Source organism: Besnoitia besnoiti, chromosome XIII, assembly GCF_002563875.1.
Source record: "Besnoitia besnoiti strain Bb-Ger1 chromosome XIII, whole genome shotgun sequence".
NCBI lineage: Eukaryota > Apicomplexa > Conoidasida > Eucoccidiorida > Sarcocystidae > Besnoitia > Besnoitia besnoiti.
Window position 1 is genome coordinate 588,627 of NC_042368.1, and position 19,067 is coordinate 607,693.

At 61.5% G+C, this 19,067-nt stretch overlaps 2 protein-coding genes across 2 annotated transcripts; both read right to left on the bottom strand.

Annotated features, from left to right (window-relative positions):
- Positions 1-891: 891 nt before the first annotated feature.
- On the bottom strand, positions 892-10,878 carry BESB_030560 (uncharacterized protein; the record flags this gene model as incomplete). The annotated part of the gene is made up of 1 exon (XM_029361724.1): positions 892-10,878. The coding sequence occupies one exon, from the start codon at positions 10,876-10,878 to the stop codon at positions 892-894; it is 9,987 nt and encodes a 3,328-aa protein (XP_029215191.1).
- Positions 10,879-15,735: 4,857 nt separating this feature from the next.
- BESB_030570 (RNB family domain-containing protein) lies at positions 15,736-17,530 on the bottom strand (the record flags this gene model as incomplete). Its single annotated transcript, XM_029361725.1, has 3 exons — positions 15,736-15,983; positions 16,291-16,783; positions 17,054-17,530. The coding sequence occupies 3 exons, from the start codon at positions 17,528-17,530 to the stop codon at positions 15,736-15,738; spliced, it is 1,218 nt and encodes a 405-aa protein (XP_029215192.1).
- Between the last annotated feature and the right edge of the window lie 1,537 nt (positions 17,531-19,067).

The window sequence follows — 19,067 nt, forward strand, 5'->3', positions numbered from 1 at the left end:
GTAGCAATCAAGATTGACAGTCGACTACTTCAGAGTACTACCGACTACATTTGCGCAGCGTAAACATCTGTCTGCGACTGTGCTCCCTCCTCTGCCTTCGAAGCCTCTCCGCTAGCGGATAGACCGATTGGTCTCGGGGCGGCTCTAAACCGCGACAACGCTGTCGGCATGCAGACTGTGTGCTCGCCTCAAGCCGCGCCCACCTCCCCAAGCAAGAGTCGCGGCAGACGTGCGTGTTGTTGAAGGCTCCACAAGAATTCAAAACTTCACTCAGCGAGTCAACCCCCGCGAAGTACGAACGAGTGTCCCCTACAGGGAACAAAGTCTGAGAATAAAAAAACAAAAAACGGGGAGACCCCCGAAGACTAAACCTGCGCATCCCACTGCGGCCTCGCTAACTGCGCGCGAGCATTTCGCGTCTCGCTTCCCTGTCTGACTCTGGCTCGACTACCGCCTCTCACGCAAAACGCTCAGCAGAAAAACGGCTGCCGCCCCAGCTCGTTGAAATTTTTCCCCCAAGCTCGCTCCGATGCCGACGCCACACATCGACCTGTGCCACCAGGCCCTAAACGGATGCATCTACCTGCTTAACCTTGAATACGTACCGAGTGTGAAATACAGAGCGCTCCAGATTTAGCAGCCGCGCCATTTTCTTCGCTCCCATCCCCTCATAACGACACAGAACTGCAGACCGTCCTTCACACTGGAGAAACGCACACAGGCGCGTACATACACACATATGTATATGTAGATATATATACATATATATGTATACATACACATGTTTATTATATATGTCTATGCGTGGCTGCGTTCGGGCGACGTCCCTGCGTACGTGGAAAACATGATTACTGTGATATTGAAAACGGGGCTGGATGGAAGGTGGCGCGTCTAGAATCCCCAAAAATATCCGGCGATGGTTGCGCCGACCCCCCCGTCGGCTTCATCCTCGGAGCTGGAGACGCTTCTTGCGTCATCCTCCTTTTTGTCGGGCTCGTCTTTGACGGCGGTGGAAAGGCGGAGGGGCGCGGCCTCGTCATCAGACGGCTTTTCAGGTTCCGCCGGCGCTCCAAATCCGAACGCGGAGAGCAGACTGGCTCCTGCGCCTTCGTCTTCTGCCTTTTTCTCCTCGGGAGGAGAGGTCGCAGCCTCGCCGCCGCCGAACCAAGAGAAAAAACCTGCGTCTTGAGAGGCAGGCGCTTCTTCCTTCGGTTCCGGCGGCGGCGAAGGCGGAGACGCAGGAGGCGGCGGAGCCTCCTTTTCCTTTTCTGCCTTCGGAGTGGCTTCCTCCTTCTTCTCGTCCTTTGGCTTCTTCTCCTCTTTGTCCTTCTCCTTTTCTTTGTCCTTCTCCTTTTGTTTGTCCTTCTCCTTTTCTTTATCCTTCTCCTTTTCTTTGTCCTTCTTCTTTTCTGTATCCTTCTCCTTTTCTGTATCCTTCTCCTTTTCTGTGTCCTTCTCCTTTTCTTTGTCCTTCTCCTTTTCTTTGTCCTTCTCCTTTTCTCTGTTCTCCTTCTTCTTCCTTTTCTCCTTCCTCTTCTCTTCATCGTCGGCCGGTTTCTTCTCCTCACCCCCAGATTCCTCCTTCGCCGCCTCCGCGACCTTTGCCGACGCGTCCAGTGCGGCGGCCTGCTCACGAAGTCCCTTGACTTCTGCCTCGAGGTCGGCGACTTTCTTGAGGAGGTCTGTTTTGCCTTTCTCGAGGGACTCGTTCTCGCCCTTGAGCTTTTTGATTTCCTCTTCTTCCTCGCTGAGTTTCTGTCGCAGCTCGTCTCTCTCGCGCTCTACGGCCTGCAGCTTCTGCTCGAGCTGCGCCACGCGCTCGGCGTCGCCTTGTTTTGCCGCATCCTCCGCTGCCTCCTTCGCCTCGCCTCCTCCGTCGGCCTTCTGGAGGCTCTGCAGCTGCGCCTGCAATTTCTTCACTTGGTCTCCCAGTTGCTCCTCCTTCGCCTTGCCCTCCGCAACTTGCTTCTCGAGTTCCTGCAGCTTCTTCAGCGACTCCGCGCCGCCTCCCGCCTCTCCGGTCTTGTTCAGGTCCTCCATCGTCGGAATCGTCGCCATGCTTTCCGTAGCCCCCTCGCGGACCTCTTTCCACTTCTCCTCGAGCTTCGCGACCTTGCCCTCGAGGACGAGCTTCTCTTCCTCCAGATTTTTCACTTTCACCTTGAGCAGCTTGCACTGAACTTCGAGTTTGTTCTTCTCTGGGTCGCTCTGCTCAGACAGCTCCGCCTCAGCGGCACCGCCGCCGAAGAAGGAGAAGAACCCGCCGCTCGCACTCTGCGCCTCCTCCTCCGCGCGCTTGCGCTCTTCCTCTTCTTCCTTCTGCCGCTCCACCTCGAGGAAGACGTTCAGTTCGTCTCGCGTGCGGCGCAGGTCGCCCTCCAGGTCCGTGACCTGCGCCTCGAGTGCGGCGCGCTTTTCCGCGAAGCGGCGCCGCTCGCCGTCAAACGCAGCGACCTTGGTCTTCTGGCCACGGTACGCCTCGAGCAGCTTCTCGTATTTGGATTTCGCCGCTTCGTACTTGGACAGGGGGACCATGTTGCCTGCGGATGGACTCAGGGTGCTCCACTGCTTCTCGAAAACTGCATCGTCCTCCCCGAACCTGGCGCTCGGCGCACGCGACGCGAGTCCGCCCTTCTTGTCCGCCTTCGAGCCTTCCCCATCGCTCGACAGTAGACTCACTTGCGGCAACGCATGCAGGCGCTGCTTCAGCTCCTCGTTTTCCTTTTCCAGCGCCTCCAGGCGCGCCTGCAGACGCTGCGCCGCCTCCGCGTCCGTGCCTGCCTGCGCCCCCTCCTTGCCGTCCGCCGCCTTTGCCGGCGGAGGCCCGGGCTTCGATTTCGCCGTAGACGGCGCTGCCGCGGCCTCAGATGCGGATGCCAAGCCGAGCTCTTTGAGACGCTTTTGGAGTGATTCCTTCTCCAACTTCAGCGTCTTGATCTCTTCTTCAAGCGCCTTCACGTCCTTCTCGCCGTCTTTCCCCTCACCTGCAGCGGCCACCGGCTGGTCGCTGGGCGTCTTCACCGCAGCCTTGTCCTTCTCCAGCTCTGCGATCTGAGCCTTCAGCTTCTGCTCTTGCTCGTCTTTCTCCTTCTTCAAGCTCTCCACTTCCTCTCTCAACTTCTTGAGGACCTCCTCCGACGCGCCGCCGCCGCCTGCGCTGCCGTCCTCGGCCTCCGTCTTCCGCGCCTCGAGGCGTTTCATTAATTCTTCGTTCTGTCTGCGCAGCTCAGCGACCTGCTTTGCCAGCTCATTCGTGGAGTCGCCCTCCGCTGCGTCCTCCTCCTTGGCTGCGCTCACCGGCGCCTTCGCCGCACTCACGCCCGGCTTCTTCTTCGGAGGGGGAGCTTTGCCTGCCTTCGAGCCCGCCCTTGGCGCCTCCGTCGCTTTTGTCTTCTCTTCTTCGTCGACTCTCTCTTTGCTGTTGGCCTCTGCGCCGCCCGCGCCGCTTTCTATCTTTTTATGGAGCTCCTCGTTTTCGTTCCGCAGGCGCGCGAGTTCGTCCTTCAGCTTCACCTCCTCGTCGGCCGCCAGGGCGGCTGCCCGCCCGTCTGCGGGCGCCTCCGCTCGCTGCTTCAGAGTCTCCAGCTCTTTCTTCAGCTCCACATTCTCCTTCTCCAACGCTGTGAGTTTCGAGGTCAGAGCCTCGCTGTCGGCTGCCTGCGCCTCCGCGCCCTCCTTGGCGGCCGAGGCCTCTTTCTTCGGCGGCGGGCTGAGTGTTTTTCCTCCCTTCGGGGGCAGCGGCGCCTTGGCCTTCGCGCCCGATGTCTGCGCCTCACCGCCTTCGGTCTCTGTTTCCTCCTCCGTTTTTTCACCCTTCTGCGCCTCCTCTAACTCCTTGACGCGCTTCTTCAAGTCGTCGTTTTCCTTCTCCAAGATCTCCAGTTTCGCCTTCGCAGCTGCGAGCTCTTCGTGACCTTTGTTTTTGCCTTCCTCGTCTTCTTTGCTGTCCTCCGGCTTTGATGGAGGCGTGGCTGGGGGCGGCGCTGCCTTTTTCGGTGGCGGCGGTTTCTTGGCTTTGCCTGCAGGAGGCGGAGGCGGTGATGCACCCGCTTCCGCTTCCGCGCCCATTTTGGATTTTAGTTCTTCGATCTGCTTCTTCAGCGTCTCTGTCTCACTCTCAGACGCCTTTACCTTTTGCTTAAGCCCCTCATTTTCCTTCTCCAGCGCCGCCGTGCGCGCTTCAACTACGCCCTTCTCTCCCTCGGCGAGCGGTGCCGCCTCGGCCGCAGGTGCAGGCACGGAAGACAGATTCTGTTTTAGGTCTTCGACTTCCTTCTTGAGGTTTGCATTCTCCTTCTCCAGCTCGTCGACCTTGGTCTTCAGCCTCTCGCTGTCATCCGCTTGCGCGCCTTCTTCCGCCTTTGCTGGTGGCGCGGCCTTCTTCAGCGGCGGGCTCGCTTTCTTGCCTCCCTTCGGAGGAGGCGGAAGTTTTCCTAGTTTCGTAGCGGCCTCTCCGCCGGATCCCTCTTCTTTCAATTTCTCTGCTGCAGCTTTCGCGGCCTCTTCGAGCTCCTTTACCCTCTTTATCAGCTCTTCTTTCTCCTTCTCCACCGTCGCTACGCGCTCGTTCGCTGCAGCGAGTTCCTTCGCTGTGTCATCGCCCGTTTGGGCGCCTTCTTCCGCCTCCCTCGCTGCTGGCGCGGCCTTCTTCGGCGGCACTGCTTTCTTCCCAATGGGCGCAGGTGTCTTGGCCTTCTCAGCCGGCGGAGACAACGCAGGCGCAGGCTGCGCCGCGCCTGCAGCGTCCGCAGCCTGCTTCAGAGATTCCACCTCCTTCTTCAGACCATCTCTCTCTGCCTCGAGATCCTTTACCTGCTGCTTGAGCTCCGCATTCTCCTTCTCAAGGGCTGTAATCCTCTTCTCACTCGCAGGCCTCGCCTCGTCATAGGCAGCAGACGGCGCAGACGGTAAAGGGGCTTTCTTCTTGGGCGGCCCCCCTTTCGCTTTAAGCCCTGGAGGCGGGGTCGCTTTTTTCGCCTCCTCGGGCGCAACTTCGGCGCCACCGGCGTCTCCGCTGCTCGCCGGGGGCGGGGCTTCGCCTTCGCGTTTCGCCTCTCTGGTATGCTTCAGCTGATCCTGAACCGCCGCCAACTCCTCGCGCAATTTGCGGTTTTCTTGCTCCAGCGCTTCGAGCTTCGCGTTTAACACGCCAGCCGCCTCGGCTTCAGCCTTCTCGCCCTCTGGGCTGGCCTTCGGGACCACCCCGCCGCCGGGAAGCGGGGCTTTCTTCTTGGGCGGCATCGCCGACGTTTTGAGCGGCGCCGGGGGCCTGGGAGGCCCCTGGGGAGCCGCGTCGGCTTCCTGCTCGCCTGCGCCTTTCATTTTCAGCTCCTCCACCTCCCGCAGCAAGCCTTCCTTCTCCTCCTTCAGCATCTGCAGCTCGCCCTCCAGGGCTGCGATCCGCGCATGCGACTCTGCGGGCTCTCCCGCGCCGGGACCCGCCGAGGGCGAGTCCGAAGGGGCCTTTGCCTTTGGAGGCGGCGCGCCCTTGCCTTTGGCATTCGCGGCCGGCGGAGCCCAAACTTTCGCCTTGGCTGGCGGCGCCGGCTTCGGTGTCTCCTTGCCGACGGCCTTCTTCTCTTCAGTGGCCAGCTGCACCTCCAGTGCCGCTCGCGTCGCCTCAGACTCCCCAAGGCGACGCTCCAGTTCGTCCTTCTCCTTCCGGAGCTTCTCCACTTCTCCGCGCAGCTTCGCAACCTCCTCGTCTGCGCCCTGGGGGCCCGCGGAGCCCTCTGTCTCCTCCGGCGCCGGCGGCGCGACTCCGGCTGCTGGCGAGACGGGAAGGCCGGCCTTCTTCGCGGGGCTGCCGAGCGCCTTCTTGGGGGGCGGGAGGCCCTTGGAAGGCGGGCCTTTGACCCCAACCTTGGTCGCCGGCTCCGCGGCCGCTCCTGCCTCAGCCTTGCTGTCGTTTGCGGCCTTCTGCAAGTCCTCGATTTCCTTCTTCAGTTCGTCTCTCTCTTTCGCAGCCGCTTCCAGCTCCGCTCGCAGACGTTCCACTTCTCCCTTGCTCTCGCCTGCAGGACTCGACGTTGGGCCCGACGCGGTCGCAGGGGCCTTCTTGCCCACCGGCGGCGCCGCCGCGCCCTTGCCCTTTGGCTTCGCCCCCAGAGTCGGCGCCTTCGTTGCCTCCTCCGGCGCCGCGGAGGAGGCCGTGGGTGGCGCCTCCTGCAGCTTCTTTTCCAGTTCGCGCGTCGCGGCTCGAGCCGCCTCGAGTTCTCTCTCCAGCGCCGCCTTCTCGTTTTTCAGCGTCGCCACTTCAGCCGCGAGTCTCTTCGCTTCTTCGCCCGCGCCTTCAGCGTCCGCCGGAAGCGCTCCCTCCGCTCGCGGGCCCGTCTCTGCCTCCGAGGCGGGCGCCGCCTTCTTGGCCTTCGGGAGCAAGCTGCCTTTCTGAGCTGGCGGGAGGCCTTTCTTCGCAGGCACAGGGAGGTTTTTCTCGCTCTCCTCCGCGGCAGGCTTGGAGGGAATGGGGGCGGTAGAAATCGCCGACTCCAGCTCCGCAATCTTGTTGAGAAGCGCAGCGTTTTCGGCGCGCAGAGCGTCGATCGCCTTCTCCGCCTCGCCGTCGCCTCCCTTGACCGACGCAGGCGAGGTCCCGGAGGCTACAGACGCCTTCTTTCCAGGCGGCGGGCCTGTTGCCGTCGTCTTCTTCGGCACAGTTTTCTTGCTTGGAGGCATCGCTTCCGAGGCCGGCAGCTCGCCAGCTGCGCCCGCAGGCGGCTGGCGGCGCAGCGCCTCGTTCTCTGCCAGGACGTTCGCGAGTTCCTCCTTCACTTTTTCCAGCTGAGTCCGCAGCCTCGCGGCTTCTTCTGCCTCGCCTCCTCGCGGCGAGGCCAGCGACTGGGCGCGCGACGCAGAGCGCGAGAAGGTCAGCGTCCTTCGGAGGGTGTCGAGGATGCCTTTGGCCTGCGCCTTCTCAGCAGCTGCGAACTGCTGCGCTAGGCTGAGAGGCGCGCCGCCCTCGTCCGCCTGCGCCGGCGCGGCCTTCGAGGCCGGCGGCGGCGGCGCACCCTTCTTCGCGGGGCCCTGGAGCGGAGCCTTCTTTCCTGCAAGCGATGGCAGCGGAGCCCTGGAAGCCTGCGGCTCGGCACTGTCTCCCGCAGAAGGTGCGACGCCCGCCTTCTTCAACGATGCGGTCTTAGAAAGAGGAGGTTTCGGTTCGTCTGCACCAGGCCGCTGCGAAGCTGCCTCCAGAGCCTTAGTGAGCCGCTGATTCTCTTCCGTCAGCTTGGCGATCTGCGCACTCAGAGCCGCGACGTCGCCGGCAGAAGGCGCCGGAGAGGCAGGCGAGCTCTTCATGTTCTTTCCAGGGGGCGGGAGTGTTGCTTTGCTCTTGACGCCTTTCCCGGGGGCGGGAGGCAAGCCTTTCCCTGCAGGCGCATGGGGGACGGTGCAGGCCGCGCCCGCGTCGCCCGCCAGTCCCGCCTTCGCCTCTGACAGCGCCTTAATCTCTGCTTGCAACGCCTTCTCTTTCTCCTCGTGGCTTCTCTTCTCTGCAGCCAGGTCTTGCTGCGCCCGGCTCTTCTCCTCGCGCTCGGCTGCGAGCTCCTTCTTTAGGCTCTCCACTAGAGTCTCAAGGTCTTTATTCTTTTTTTCCGTCTCCTGGAGCCTCTGTGAAAGGTCCGTCGTTTTGGCCTCCTCCGCAGCCAGGAGCTTCTTCTTGTCCTCGAGGCCCTTCTGCAGTCCCGCCAAATCGGCGCCTTGCGAAGCCAGCTGGCGTTCCTTCTCTTGCAGCGCCTTCAGCTCTCCGTGGAGCTTCGCCTTCTCGCTCTGCTCAGTCTCAAGCTTCTTCCGCAACTCACTGATTTCCGCGGCGGCGCCGCCTCCAGCGGCTGCTTTCGCGGCGAGCAGCGCAGCCTCCCTGGTGTGTTGCTCCTCCTTGAGCGCGAATGCCGCTCTCTCGAGGGCGAGCTGCTGCTGCACATCTACGACTTGCGTTTGGAGGTTCTCGATGACATCGTTCTTCCGCTGGAGGTCTTTCTTCGCTTGCTCTTCAACCGTCATCAACTGCGTCTCCAGAGCACGGATCTTCTCAGCTTCGTGGCTGCTGCGGGGCTTGTTGGCTGCAGCGTACGCCTCCGCTTGCTTCTCCAGCTGGGACCGCAGCCGCCTGATCTCCGCCTCTTGCGCGTCTCTCTCGTGCTGCAAGTTCGACAGATGAGACTCCTTGTCGGCGAGGCGGCTCTTCAGCTCGAAGCTGCGGCGCTTCTCCAGGTCAATCTCGGATTGCAGCGTCACAATCTGCGCCTGATCTCGAGACACACCCTCGGCCTTGTCCTGCTCCACCTCCGCAGGCGCCGCGACAGCGCCGCAGCCGCGCACGCCGGTCTCCGCGTCCTGGTTTCCGCTGCCCTCGCAATCGGCGCGCTTCCCCAGCCCGTCGAGCGTGAACGACTTGGGCGGCAGCAGTGCGCAAGGCACTGTCGCTGCGCTGGCGACGCAACTCGGCACCCCGAGATCCTCCCCCTTGGTATCGATCGAAATGCACGCCGCAGCACAGAGTCGCATATGCGCAAGCAGGTCCTCCTGCTCACCCACGTCGAGCTGCGAAGCGACGTGTTGGAGAAGGGCGTCGAGGGCGCATCGTTGTCGCACCAGCAGCATGATGTTTTTCCGCTCTTCGTAGACGCGGTTCCGCAGACTGCGATTCTCCGCCTCGAGGCGGTCAACGGCTTCGCGGCACTTGACCAACTCCTTGTTTTGGAGCACGCGGTCGCCCCGCGTGACGAACTGCTCAAGAAAGACGTTCTCCGCCTTGAGATCGCGCGCGGAAGCCACGAGCGCGCGATTTTCGGCGTTCCGCCGCGCCTCTTCTCGCGCGCGATCTGCCTCCTGGCGACTCCGCTTCGCCGCGAGTTGGCTTAGGCGCACCGCCGCGCGCAGCTCGTCGGACTGCTCCAGCGCACTTTGCAAGTAACCGCGCAGGCGCTGAACCTCTTCCCAGTAATACAGCGCCGTTCTCTCTTCTTGCTTCGCGCTGCCGCTTCGCATGATCGAGTCGACGAACCGTCTGTACGCGTCTTTGTCTACGGAGAGAATCTGCGCAGCGGATGCGTCGTCGGGCGAGAGAGAAGGCGCCGCCCCCGAGAAGGCCCCCGGCGCGGTGGCCTGCGCCCCAGCCAGGAGACGCGAAGAGGCCGTCTGGAAGGCGGAGAGCGAAGGAGATCCGCAGCTCAGAGTCGTACAGGGAAGACTGTCTCCCCGGACCGCAAAGGCTAGAGGGACGGAGAGCGGAAAGGACGGCCGCCGAGTCCGCGGGTCGGCCGGCTTTGACGAAATGCGGCCTTGATTTGGAGACTTGGAAGCCCCGCCGCCACGCACCCCGCCGGCAGGGGCCCCCTGGCTGCTCTCGAGCGACTCCAGAGCCGACGGAGAACTGACGCTGGCGGAGCGCCGACACGCGGCTTCGCTCCCCCCCAGCCCAGCGTCTCTTCGCCGTCTCTCGACGCGGCGTCGACGCAGACTCGCAGCCGCATCGACTGTGCGCGCCCTTTGCCGCGCTCGCCCTTTCTCCCTCCGTCGCTCTGCCTCGGCTTCCTCTCTCTCGCGCTCGGCATCGCGCCCGCGCCGCCGCCCGCCCTCCCCGCCGGCGGACTGCGCTCGCGCGATGCGGACGCGCCGTGGGTCGTCTGCGGGAGGCGGAGGCGCGGCGGCATCCGAGGCAGCGAGCGCCGAACCTCCCTCGGCGGAGGGACTGTCCCGCCGCCGCGCCGCGGCGGGCGGATGCATCGGCGTGCCTTCGGCTCCAGGCGCAGCCGCGCTCACGTCTGAGACAGCGGCGAGGCGCGCCACCGAGCTCGTCGACGGAAGCGCAGGCAGAGGAGCCGAGGCGTCTTTGTCTTCCGCCGAGCGAGAGGCACAGGTGCTTCGGCGCAGCGACGGGCACGGCGCAGCGGTGATGGGCACGGGTGAGAACAGCTGAGAGTCCTTCAGCTGAGGAAGCGGCGCCGAAGGCGTCGCGGCGGCCGCCGCCGAGACGCAGGAAGCGAGCGATAGCATCGAGCGCGACGAGGGACTTTGGGGTGGCGAGTAGCAGGAGGACGGAGGATGGAGGGGCGGAGCGATTCGCTTCCCCAGAAAGTCGACGCCTTCGTCCGCACCTGCAGGCGGCTGAGAAACGGGAGTCAGCGGCAGCATGGCACTGCGCGCCTCCGCGCCTGAACCCCTCCCAAGGAGCTCCAGTGTCGAACACGACAGCGGCAGCACGTGGACGAGCGAAGGCGCGCCTAGAGCTCCGCTGTCCGCTTGCCCATCGGCAGCCGGGCGGCTGGCGGCCGCCGCCGCACCCGCTCGGAGGGGCGCGGGCGAGATGCAGGCGGCGGTCGGAAGCTGGGCTCTCGACAGCCAGCCTCGGTCAAACGGGAGGGAGACCGTCGAAGCGGGGCGAGACCCGAAGCAGGGCGGAGCCGCAGTCGAGCCGTCTAGGCGCGAGGCAGCCGAAGGCAGCCCCGGGGAACCCTGACGGTCTGCCGGGGTAGTCTGCGGCGGCGCGCAGCGCGAGCCCACGGGGGCGGCCTGAGATTTCGCACCTGCGGGGGAGGCTGGAGGCGCAGAGAGAAGAGCCGATGCGGGAGGAGAACCAGAGCACGAAGGAGTCGCGGCGACAGGCACCGGCGACGGCGGCGTCAGCCACGGAGAAGCGGCCGACGCGAGGCCAGAAGGAGACAAAGGGGACGAAGGCGCCGCCAGCGCGCTCGACCGAGGCGCAGGCGGCGAGACTGAACAAGGGATAGGGGCAGCTGCCGCGCTGGAGGAGGGCAGCGCAGACGGAGGGGGAGACGCGCACGGCGAAGACGGGGAAGAAGTCGGACAAGGGGATCGCAAAGAAAGCGAGGCGGGGGGAGCCGGCCCCGGAGGAGCCAGCGGAGTCGGAGGCGGCATTTTCTTCACGCCTCTAGCTCCCCTGCATCGGGTCGGCTTCCGCGTCTGTTGGATAGAAGACCTGCCGTAGACGAAGATGTGCAGGAACTCGGGGTCGCCAAACGGGGAGAGGAAGATCCGGAAGCAGACAACGGGGGCTGCCAACAAGAAACGACGACTGCGGTCACTTATGAGACGGCCAGCACTGAAAAACTCCGGCAAACTGACGATTGTGAGCTGATATGTTGGGGTAAAGAAACGTTAGGTTGGAGACTTGATACACGAGGATGTGTAGATTAGGTACACAAGTGCAGGCGTCTTCGAGAGTGGCGCTGCCTCTGTCTCGCCTGATTTATCTCTATACGCTCTAACGAGTGAAATGCGCTTCGGAGACTCGCTACACGGGGTGAAGTGTAGACCGGGCTGCGAGGCGGTGGCTGCGCAGCTGCAGCGAGGAGGTTGCCGAGGGGCGCTGAACCGTAGGAAGGGAAAACGACGCGAGCTGCAGAGCGGTGAAGCGTTCATTGGAAGAGTCAAACGCGTGTTCGAAGAGCGAGAAGATAAGAAAAAAACGGGACAGGGTGCCTCCTGGGCTGTCGCGCTGTTCCAGTGTTGCCACGCGCGTGGGAGGACAGCGCCGGGCGACCACGCTGGACGTGAAGACTCGAATCGCGACAATCCCGAAACCGCTCCGGAGAAGCGTTCCCAACAAGGGAGTCAACAAATTCGCACTGAAGAAACCTGCGGAAGCGGCGAAAAATGAAGATCGCACTCGCGCGGCCTCCAGGCAGCTGCTCGACGCGCTCATTCATCGACTACCAAGCACCGCTCGACACGCGCCTGCGAGCGATGCGGCAGAAGCGGAAAGACGGCCAAGACCCTGGGATGCTGTCTGAGCGTTTTCGTCGAGAAAGGTGCTGAGAAAACTGCAGGAGATTTGGACAGAAAGAAAGGAGAAAAGGGTGATGCGCAGAATCTACGTTTTCGCGAGGTCGGTATCGACGCGCGCCGCCTTGAGTCGCCGGGTAGCGGGGTCGCGGCAGGGAGAGGCGACTATATGACTCTCGCCTCCTTCCTCTCCCGATGTTCACTCTAACGGGGATCAAGTGCCTTTCCTTGTCACCTGTTCCCGCGAAAGCGTCCAGATAGGTTCTCTCGCAGAAAAAACGGCTCGATTTCCCGCCTGGATCGTCCCTTGCCCTTTCCGCGCGTGAGTCTCGACAGCGCCGGCGGCACAGAGCGGGGGCAACGTGCTTCCGGAAAACGCCATCCAGCCCTGCGCGTCTACCATCGCGAGCAAGAAACGAGGCGCGATATGCATTGGTTCTGTTCGCCCGAATGAGGAGGCGGTGAATGCCAGAGATATACGATTCCCACTCTCTGAATGCAACGGTGAATCGATGTGCTGTCTTGGGGAAGAAGTCACCCTTGCTGTATAGACTTATCCGCGGGCGTCTTCCGCGTCGTTTTGTGGCTCCGAGATCCACACCGCGAGGCACGAAGCTCAGATATGCTACGGCTTAAGCGGCGACGGAAATGAACGTACGCCTCATCCCTACTCAGCAGACGAGCTGCCCAGAAACTTCGATTCTGCGCCCGGCTCCATGCTAGTCTCTGGGGCAGGCGCCTCGCAAAAGGCGTCTGGCTTTGTTCCGGGGTATGTATAGGCCCGTAAACGGCAAAAAATTCGCCATTCTCTAGAAATCATTGGGCGCAGACCGGCAGAGGCGGTGCCCGTTCGTATTCCCTCTCGCTTGACAGCGCTGGCGGGATTCCGTCTTCTCGGCTGCCTAGGGCTTGGGAAAGGCAAAGAGAGGAGTTTGCGTAGAGTTTAGAAAGCCTCGCGGAAGAATTGACGTCTCCTCTGTTCCGTGTTTTGCGCGAGACTTCAACGTGGGCACATGGTAGCCGCAATGGCAGCTCGCCAAATCGACTGCAACGCAGCCTTGCCTCGGAGCAGAGCACATACGCATACGTCTACAATTTATTGACGCATACGCAGTTCGTCTCACTTGTTAGAATAGTTGCTCATGGGAAGCTGCGCGTGCATCGTTCTAACGGCGAGGGGTCGTCGATATAAATCCCTCAACCCTGGTCGGGTTATTCCATCGTGTGGGCTCACTGCGCAGCTGGGCCCCAGCCAGCAGAAATCAGACTCGTTACGTAGAAGAATAGGGGCAAGAGGGTAGGCTGGCTAGAGGTCATCCAGGAACTAGACAACCACAGGAGCAACTACGACGTCGTGGTGACTGCTGCTTGCATGAAGAACTCTTACTCAAACTCAGAAGTAGCTGCTTTTCGACGACCCTGTGCGACGGTCCCAGGATGTGCAGTAAGGCAGAAGAGAGTACTGCTTCTTCCAGCGTTGCTCACAGTTATTCCTTGCCCTTGTCTGCGCTACCGCCAGAGCAGGAGCCTTCACTGCGGTTCGTCGGATGGCTGATGCAGGTAGTAGCTTAGATTTCCGCCTAGGAGCATTGACGGTGCTTCGCTGGCATCCTCATGGGCGAGTTCTGTGAAAAAGAAGTTCTTTACAAAACTGAACGTGAATTCACAGAAGACTGTTGAGGGAAGTTGCCCATGTACCCCATGTGCAAAAAAATGGGGAACAAAAGCGGACTGAGTATTCCCCAAGCCATGAGACCTACTGCGAGGGAGAGTCTTCAGGCTTCGTCGCATACACATCAGGCGTATGTCCCGCTACTCTGGCGTTTGAGGTGCTACGTGCCAAGTGCGGGTACACCAGAGAGTAAGAGCTGCACGCGAGGACTGAGACACCTCGCCTACGGAAGTATCTACAGAGTCAGAATAAAAGATGGACTCACTTTGGTCGCGCTCCGAGCCCACACCCACGGAACAGGCACATGTGCATTCACATAACTTCACATCTACATATAGACGGCGAGCCAGCCTCGCGTCCTCATGGTAACACGTAGCATCGACGGTGCGGGACAGCTGATTCACTCCGCACGTATGCGTATGGAACAGTATGTTTGGCTACACGGAAGTTGTCGCCGGTTTGTGAGCCTGCAGATTTGTGTGAATGCATTCCATCCATGAAATTGTATCTGCGGACGCCCGTGGGACTGTCCCGCGCGGAAAGGGAAGCTGTGAACGGAGAAGAGTGAAGACGGATGTGGTTTTTCGGCAGAATGTGATGCAGGAATACCAGAATGCGTGTGTTGGGACCTCGCGCACCTTATGTAAGACGATGTACAACCGGCGATGCGAGCCACACCTTATCATGGTCTTGTTTTGCTACGCCGCGCAGTTCCTGTCCATTTTTTTTCACTTCTCCTTTGCGTTGGCTCTGTTTGCTCACAAGATTGGCGCCGCAGACTGTCCCATCATGCACTGTTTCCGTGTCAGCCCTGCGCACAGGTAAGAAACAAGGAAAGAATGGATCAGGCCATGCGGCGAGAAAGAAGGCACAAACTGCACACGGATTAAATACGCCCATCTGCGCACCTAAGTTGAGACTATCTGTATATATTTTACGACGCTAACTTCCAAGTTGGATCCCTTGCCCGTGCGCTCTCTCCTCCTTGCAAACATGCGTCAGAATCACGCGCGAAGCAGGAATTCGCTCCATGCAGCTATGCGTCGTGACATGCCCGGAGAAGAGTGATATATTATCAGTTGATGTTTGCGTGCTATGCGTTGACCTACCTGCGTGGCGGGGAATGCTGCTGAGCGCAGGCGTGCTCAACATATATATATATATATTAAGATATACATACACCTTTACATACACGTATACATATATATATGTATAAACTGTTGTGGGTATGAAGCATGCGAGCATATGCCCTAACTCAGAAACGAAACAGAACATGCCGTTCTGTGCGAGCCTGCAGTGGACGCGCAGCAAGGCCTATCTAAAAGGAGCTGTCGCGCTGCTCATGGTTTTCTTTCTCCGTCCTCTGCTTTTTGAGGATGATAATCCTGTCAAAATCTCTCCTAACCTTTATCGCGGAAGAAGATCCTCTTGACGTGTTTCTTGGTTTTCTCGAATCGGTGTCACCAGAGAAACACATTTTTCGGCGAAGATTGAAACGCCGTAGGACCCCTCTTTACAAATTGTGACAGCTTCAAACGCGGTGTCCTGCTGCCACGATGAGAGGAGCTACGTGGTTCAAACTCGGGAAAATACATAGCTCAACGCGATATGAACAAGGACGCCTGATCGCTTGGCTGTCTTCTGCGAAATTGACAAGTCTTAAAAAAAAACAACGACGCGCCATGACACCACGGACCCGGAGTTTTTGAAGGAGGTTTCTGGCAGGAAAAAAAGATACGCCTATAGATATCTTCTGCGCCTACCCACACACTTTCGCGTGTGATCGAATACATTTCCCTGCACACATGTTGCGAGTCATGATCGTACCAACCTTTATACCTCGGAGCCCAGAGAGAGCCTATGCGTCTTCTGAGACCCGCCTAGACAAAGTCTCGAAGTGGACACGCGACGAGAGCAACAAACGTGAAGAGCAATATCCTGATCATGGCGCCTTTGCTTGCAGCAGTCTCCCGCAATTTCCACCTCTCTGTTCCTTCGCCTCGTGTTCTACCACGGTCGTGCCTTTTTCCCGATGCGGCGACCGCGGCGAGCGCACTGAGGCACCCATTCGACCGAGTGCCCGTCTTCTCCGCCCTTCTGCCCTTCTCCTCGTTGCCGCTGTCTTCGTCCACGCCCGCCAGGCACTGCCACCTTCGCCGTGCCTGTCTTTCTCTGCCGTGCTCGACTCACGTGGAGCTTCTTCGGACTTCGGAGCGCGCCGTTGACTGACTGCCGCAACCCTCCCTGTCGCGGTCCTCCGCTGGACATCCGTATGCGCGGAATCGCCGCGTTCGGCTCTCCGCAAGTCCTCTCCGCGCTCACACGAAAAACCAGTACTGCGTGTTGTACGGCGAGGTGAAGAAGGAAGGCGGTACGGGACCCCATACCTTGCCCTGTCGCCTTCGGAACGCGTCCAGCAGCTCGGTCGCCGACCCGTAGGGCTCTGGGCCGCTGTGCCAGGTCGCGCCGCGCGAAATGCCGCTTCCCGCTGGCGGTGGCAACCGACCGGGGAGGCTGTCGCTCCGCAAGTCGTACGCGGCTGGAGGCGGGGCTCCGCACGCATGTTCTGAAGATCCAGTCAGACGGACTCATGAACAAATTCGCATGCAACGAACCACTCGCGCCTGGGCACTCCAGGGACGGCATCCGAAAGGACGCTGACGCGCGTGAACAATACGCAGTGTGTTTGGATGCGCTAGCGTGGCAGCGCCGTCACCACGCCCACAGCTGTTGACGCATCTGCCAGCAGAGCGGCCCTGCGAGAGCCAGAGGCATGCAAGCGAAGGTCCGAAGTAGTCAGAAACCGAGCCGAGCAACTCGTGCCACCCGGTCTGGGCTGTCTCGCCTCTGCGTAGGTTCCGAGGTCGGCGTACCTTGGAAGTAGAGCTGCGCATGGCCACGGACGAACTTGTGAAGGACTTCGAAGGGGATTTGCCGACGACAGAAGGGACAGGCGAGCGTCCTGCCGTCCTCAGCGGGCCCTGGAGCTGCGCCGCGGAGGCGCTCCGCGCGCTCCTGCTCGGCGCGCGCGAGTTTCTGCGGAGAGATCGGGAACGGCGGCGGACTCACGCGAGTCCCTCCTGCGTCCGGGGGTCGCCACGCATGGGGCGCGCCGGTCGGCGTGGGCGGGAGGAAGGCCGCGGGGAAGGGCGGCGAGTCGTCGAACGGCTGCGGCACGTGGGGACTGTGCCCAGGGTCGCAGGCGAGCTGCGGGAGCCTCGCGCGAGGCTGGTAGCCGTTGTACGCAGAAACATCTGGAGGAGAGGGCGGTGACGAGGACAGCGTCGCGTCTGGTGCGACGTGGGGTGGTCCGTGCGGGGGCGAGCCGTAGCCGTTCGCCGGCAGAGACGACGTCGGCCGTCCTGCCTGGAAAGGAGAAGAGAGACACAAAGATGCGCCTGATGCCCCGCAGACACCCACGGCTCTCTGAACCCTGAACCCTCTACATTTTTATATGCAATGACACCTACGTGGATCTGCATGTGTAGACTTACGTTGCCGCATACACCGCTATATTCATTCCTGCACTCCTGGACAGCGGCATAGCTGAGTCATATACACGTAGCCGAGGCGCCCGTGGGACTTTGCGCGTGGCTCCGCGGGGCACCGCATGCGCCGGTCTGGGGAAGCGCCTACCACTGTGACGCGGTACTTTGGCTCCTGCGCGCGCGCTGCAGCGTGACCTGGCGTCGCCGTTTCGTCGGTGTGCCTCCGCCTGGGCGAGTTCGCGGCGCTTGGGGCGGCGGAGACGACGCGCGAGACGATGTCGGCATCCGGCGGCACCATTGAGGCGGAGACGCCGCGGGCGCTGTGCAGCCTCGAGTCGCTGATTCGCCGGCGCGCCGGCACAGGCAGCGAAGCGTGCTTCGCCTCCCACGCGCTGTGGGCGCGTCGCTCCAAGATGCCGCGCTCGGGGTTGTAGACCAGAACCGCGGGCGCTGCGGGAGCGACCGGCAGGTGAGGACGGTGCCGCGGCGAAGGGCGCTGCGAGGGCGACTTCTCTTGCGCGCCAGGGACTGGCAAGAAGCTCGACGCCTCCCCGCTGGGCGAAGTCGCCCGCGAGACGCCCGGAGCCTCCAGCGAAGGCAGCGACGGCGAGCGCGAACCCGCCATCGCGGCCGCGTCCGCGCTCACACAGACAGTTCCCACGAAGCGACAGACGCGCGGCGCGTGCCCGTCGTTGTGCTGCCGACTCGTTCGCGACTGGAAAAGGGAAGAGACGCGCTCGAGGGGTCAGCACAGCGACAGCCGCTCCGCCCGGAGCACCGGAACGCCAGCCAGAAGGGAGAGAGGCGGAGAGAGTAGAGAGATCCGACGAACGCGATGCAGGATGATGAGGAGAAACGAAGACGAAGACAGGACACACGTGTCTGCGAATCGCTGCCGACCCCTGGACAGGACGAGCTAGACGGAGAACCAACGCGCCTGTGCAGACTCAGAAAGGAAAACGCGCCTTTAGCGAAACTCCAGAGGGAGGCATAGCGACCGTGTGTGGGGAGCAGGGACCAGACAGAGACAGCGAGCGGGAGAGCTGCACTCAACGCAGCGGAAGAAAAGTGCGAGCCGCCAGGGCGATGACAGATAAGAAGAGAGGCAGGCAGAGCGAGACTGGAAAAACGCACCAACGAGACGCAGTGACGCGAGAAGGCCGAGGTGGAGCAACGCAGTCGCCGCAAGAATCGCGGCGAGAAGAGACAGAAGGCCGTCGCTGCGGTCGGCATACGCTCGGGTCGGCGTGATCAGCTTCTGCCTCGGGAACTCATCGGCGGCAGGGAGAAACAGGGCGCCTGTTCCCTGCGCACTGAATGAGTTTTTACACTTTTCCGAGGTTTCTTTTTTTCCTTCAGGGGCTTGGCGCACGCGTGGCCGCCTTCGCGTCTCTCAAGTTCGCCTTCTGCAGAAGGGTGCTCCGAGGGCAGACGCGAGACGACTTTCAGAACAGAATAGACAGCGGAAAAAACAATCTCAAAGCAGGCAGGCGCAGGCTCTTGTCGGCACTCGCGTCCGTCAGCCTACCCTACGAATAGGTAGAGTGAACATATACATATATATGCATATGTAGAGACATATGTGGACGGAGTGGAGATCAGAGCATGGCTCACACAGTAACGGAGCGACTACATCGAATACCACGTGCCAGCGACCAGAAGACGAGAAAAGGCGGGCGCAGAGACTCAAGCGGCGATAGAGCGAAGTAAAGACGTCGCGTGAGAACGTGGAGTTGCTTCGGCGAGGCAGGATGCCGGTTGTGCGAAACATACCAACTCGAAAGGTGGACGTTGCGGCGCTAGACGAAGGCGGAGGAGAGATGCCGCGCATGAGTCACAGCCGGACGAGCTCCCTCGCTCTCTCTCAACTGCATCCTGACTCTGCGAGGAAAACGCCCTGGAGCGGCGCGCGAAACCATCTGAAGGGCGACAGGCTGCTGACGCCACCTCGCGGCATCTGACTACGTTGCGGCGCGCGCCTGCGTTTAGCACATTCTCGTCTTTCGGCGTCTGCATCCCAAGCTAGCACCTGCGGCTCCGTCAGATCCTCGCAAAGACGCGGAGGCCGTTCGCGGGGCTGACGGGTGCCCGCGAGAGGGGCGGAAAAGGTTTTCGCGCTGCGGCGAGGCGCCTCTGTGGACGACTGGAGTCTCCCTGGAGCC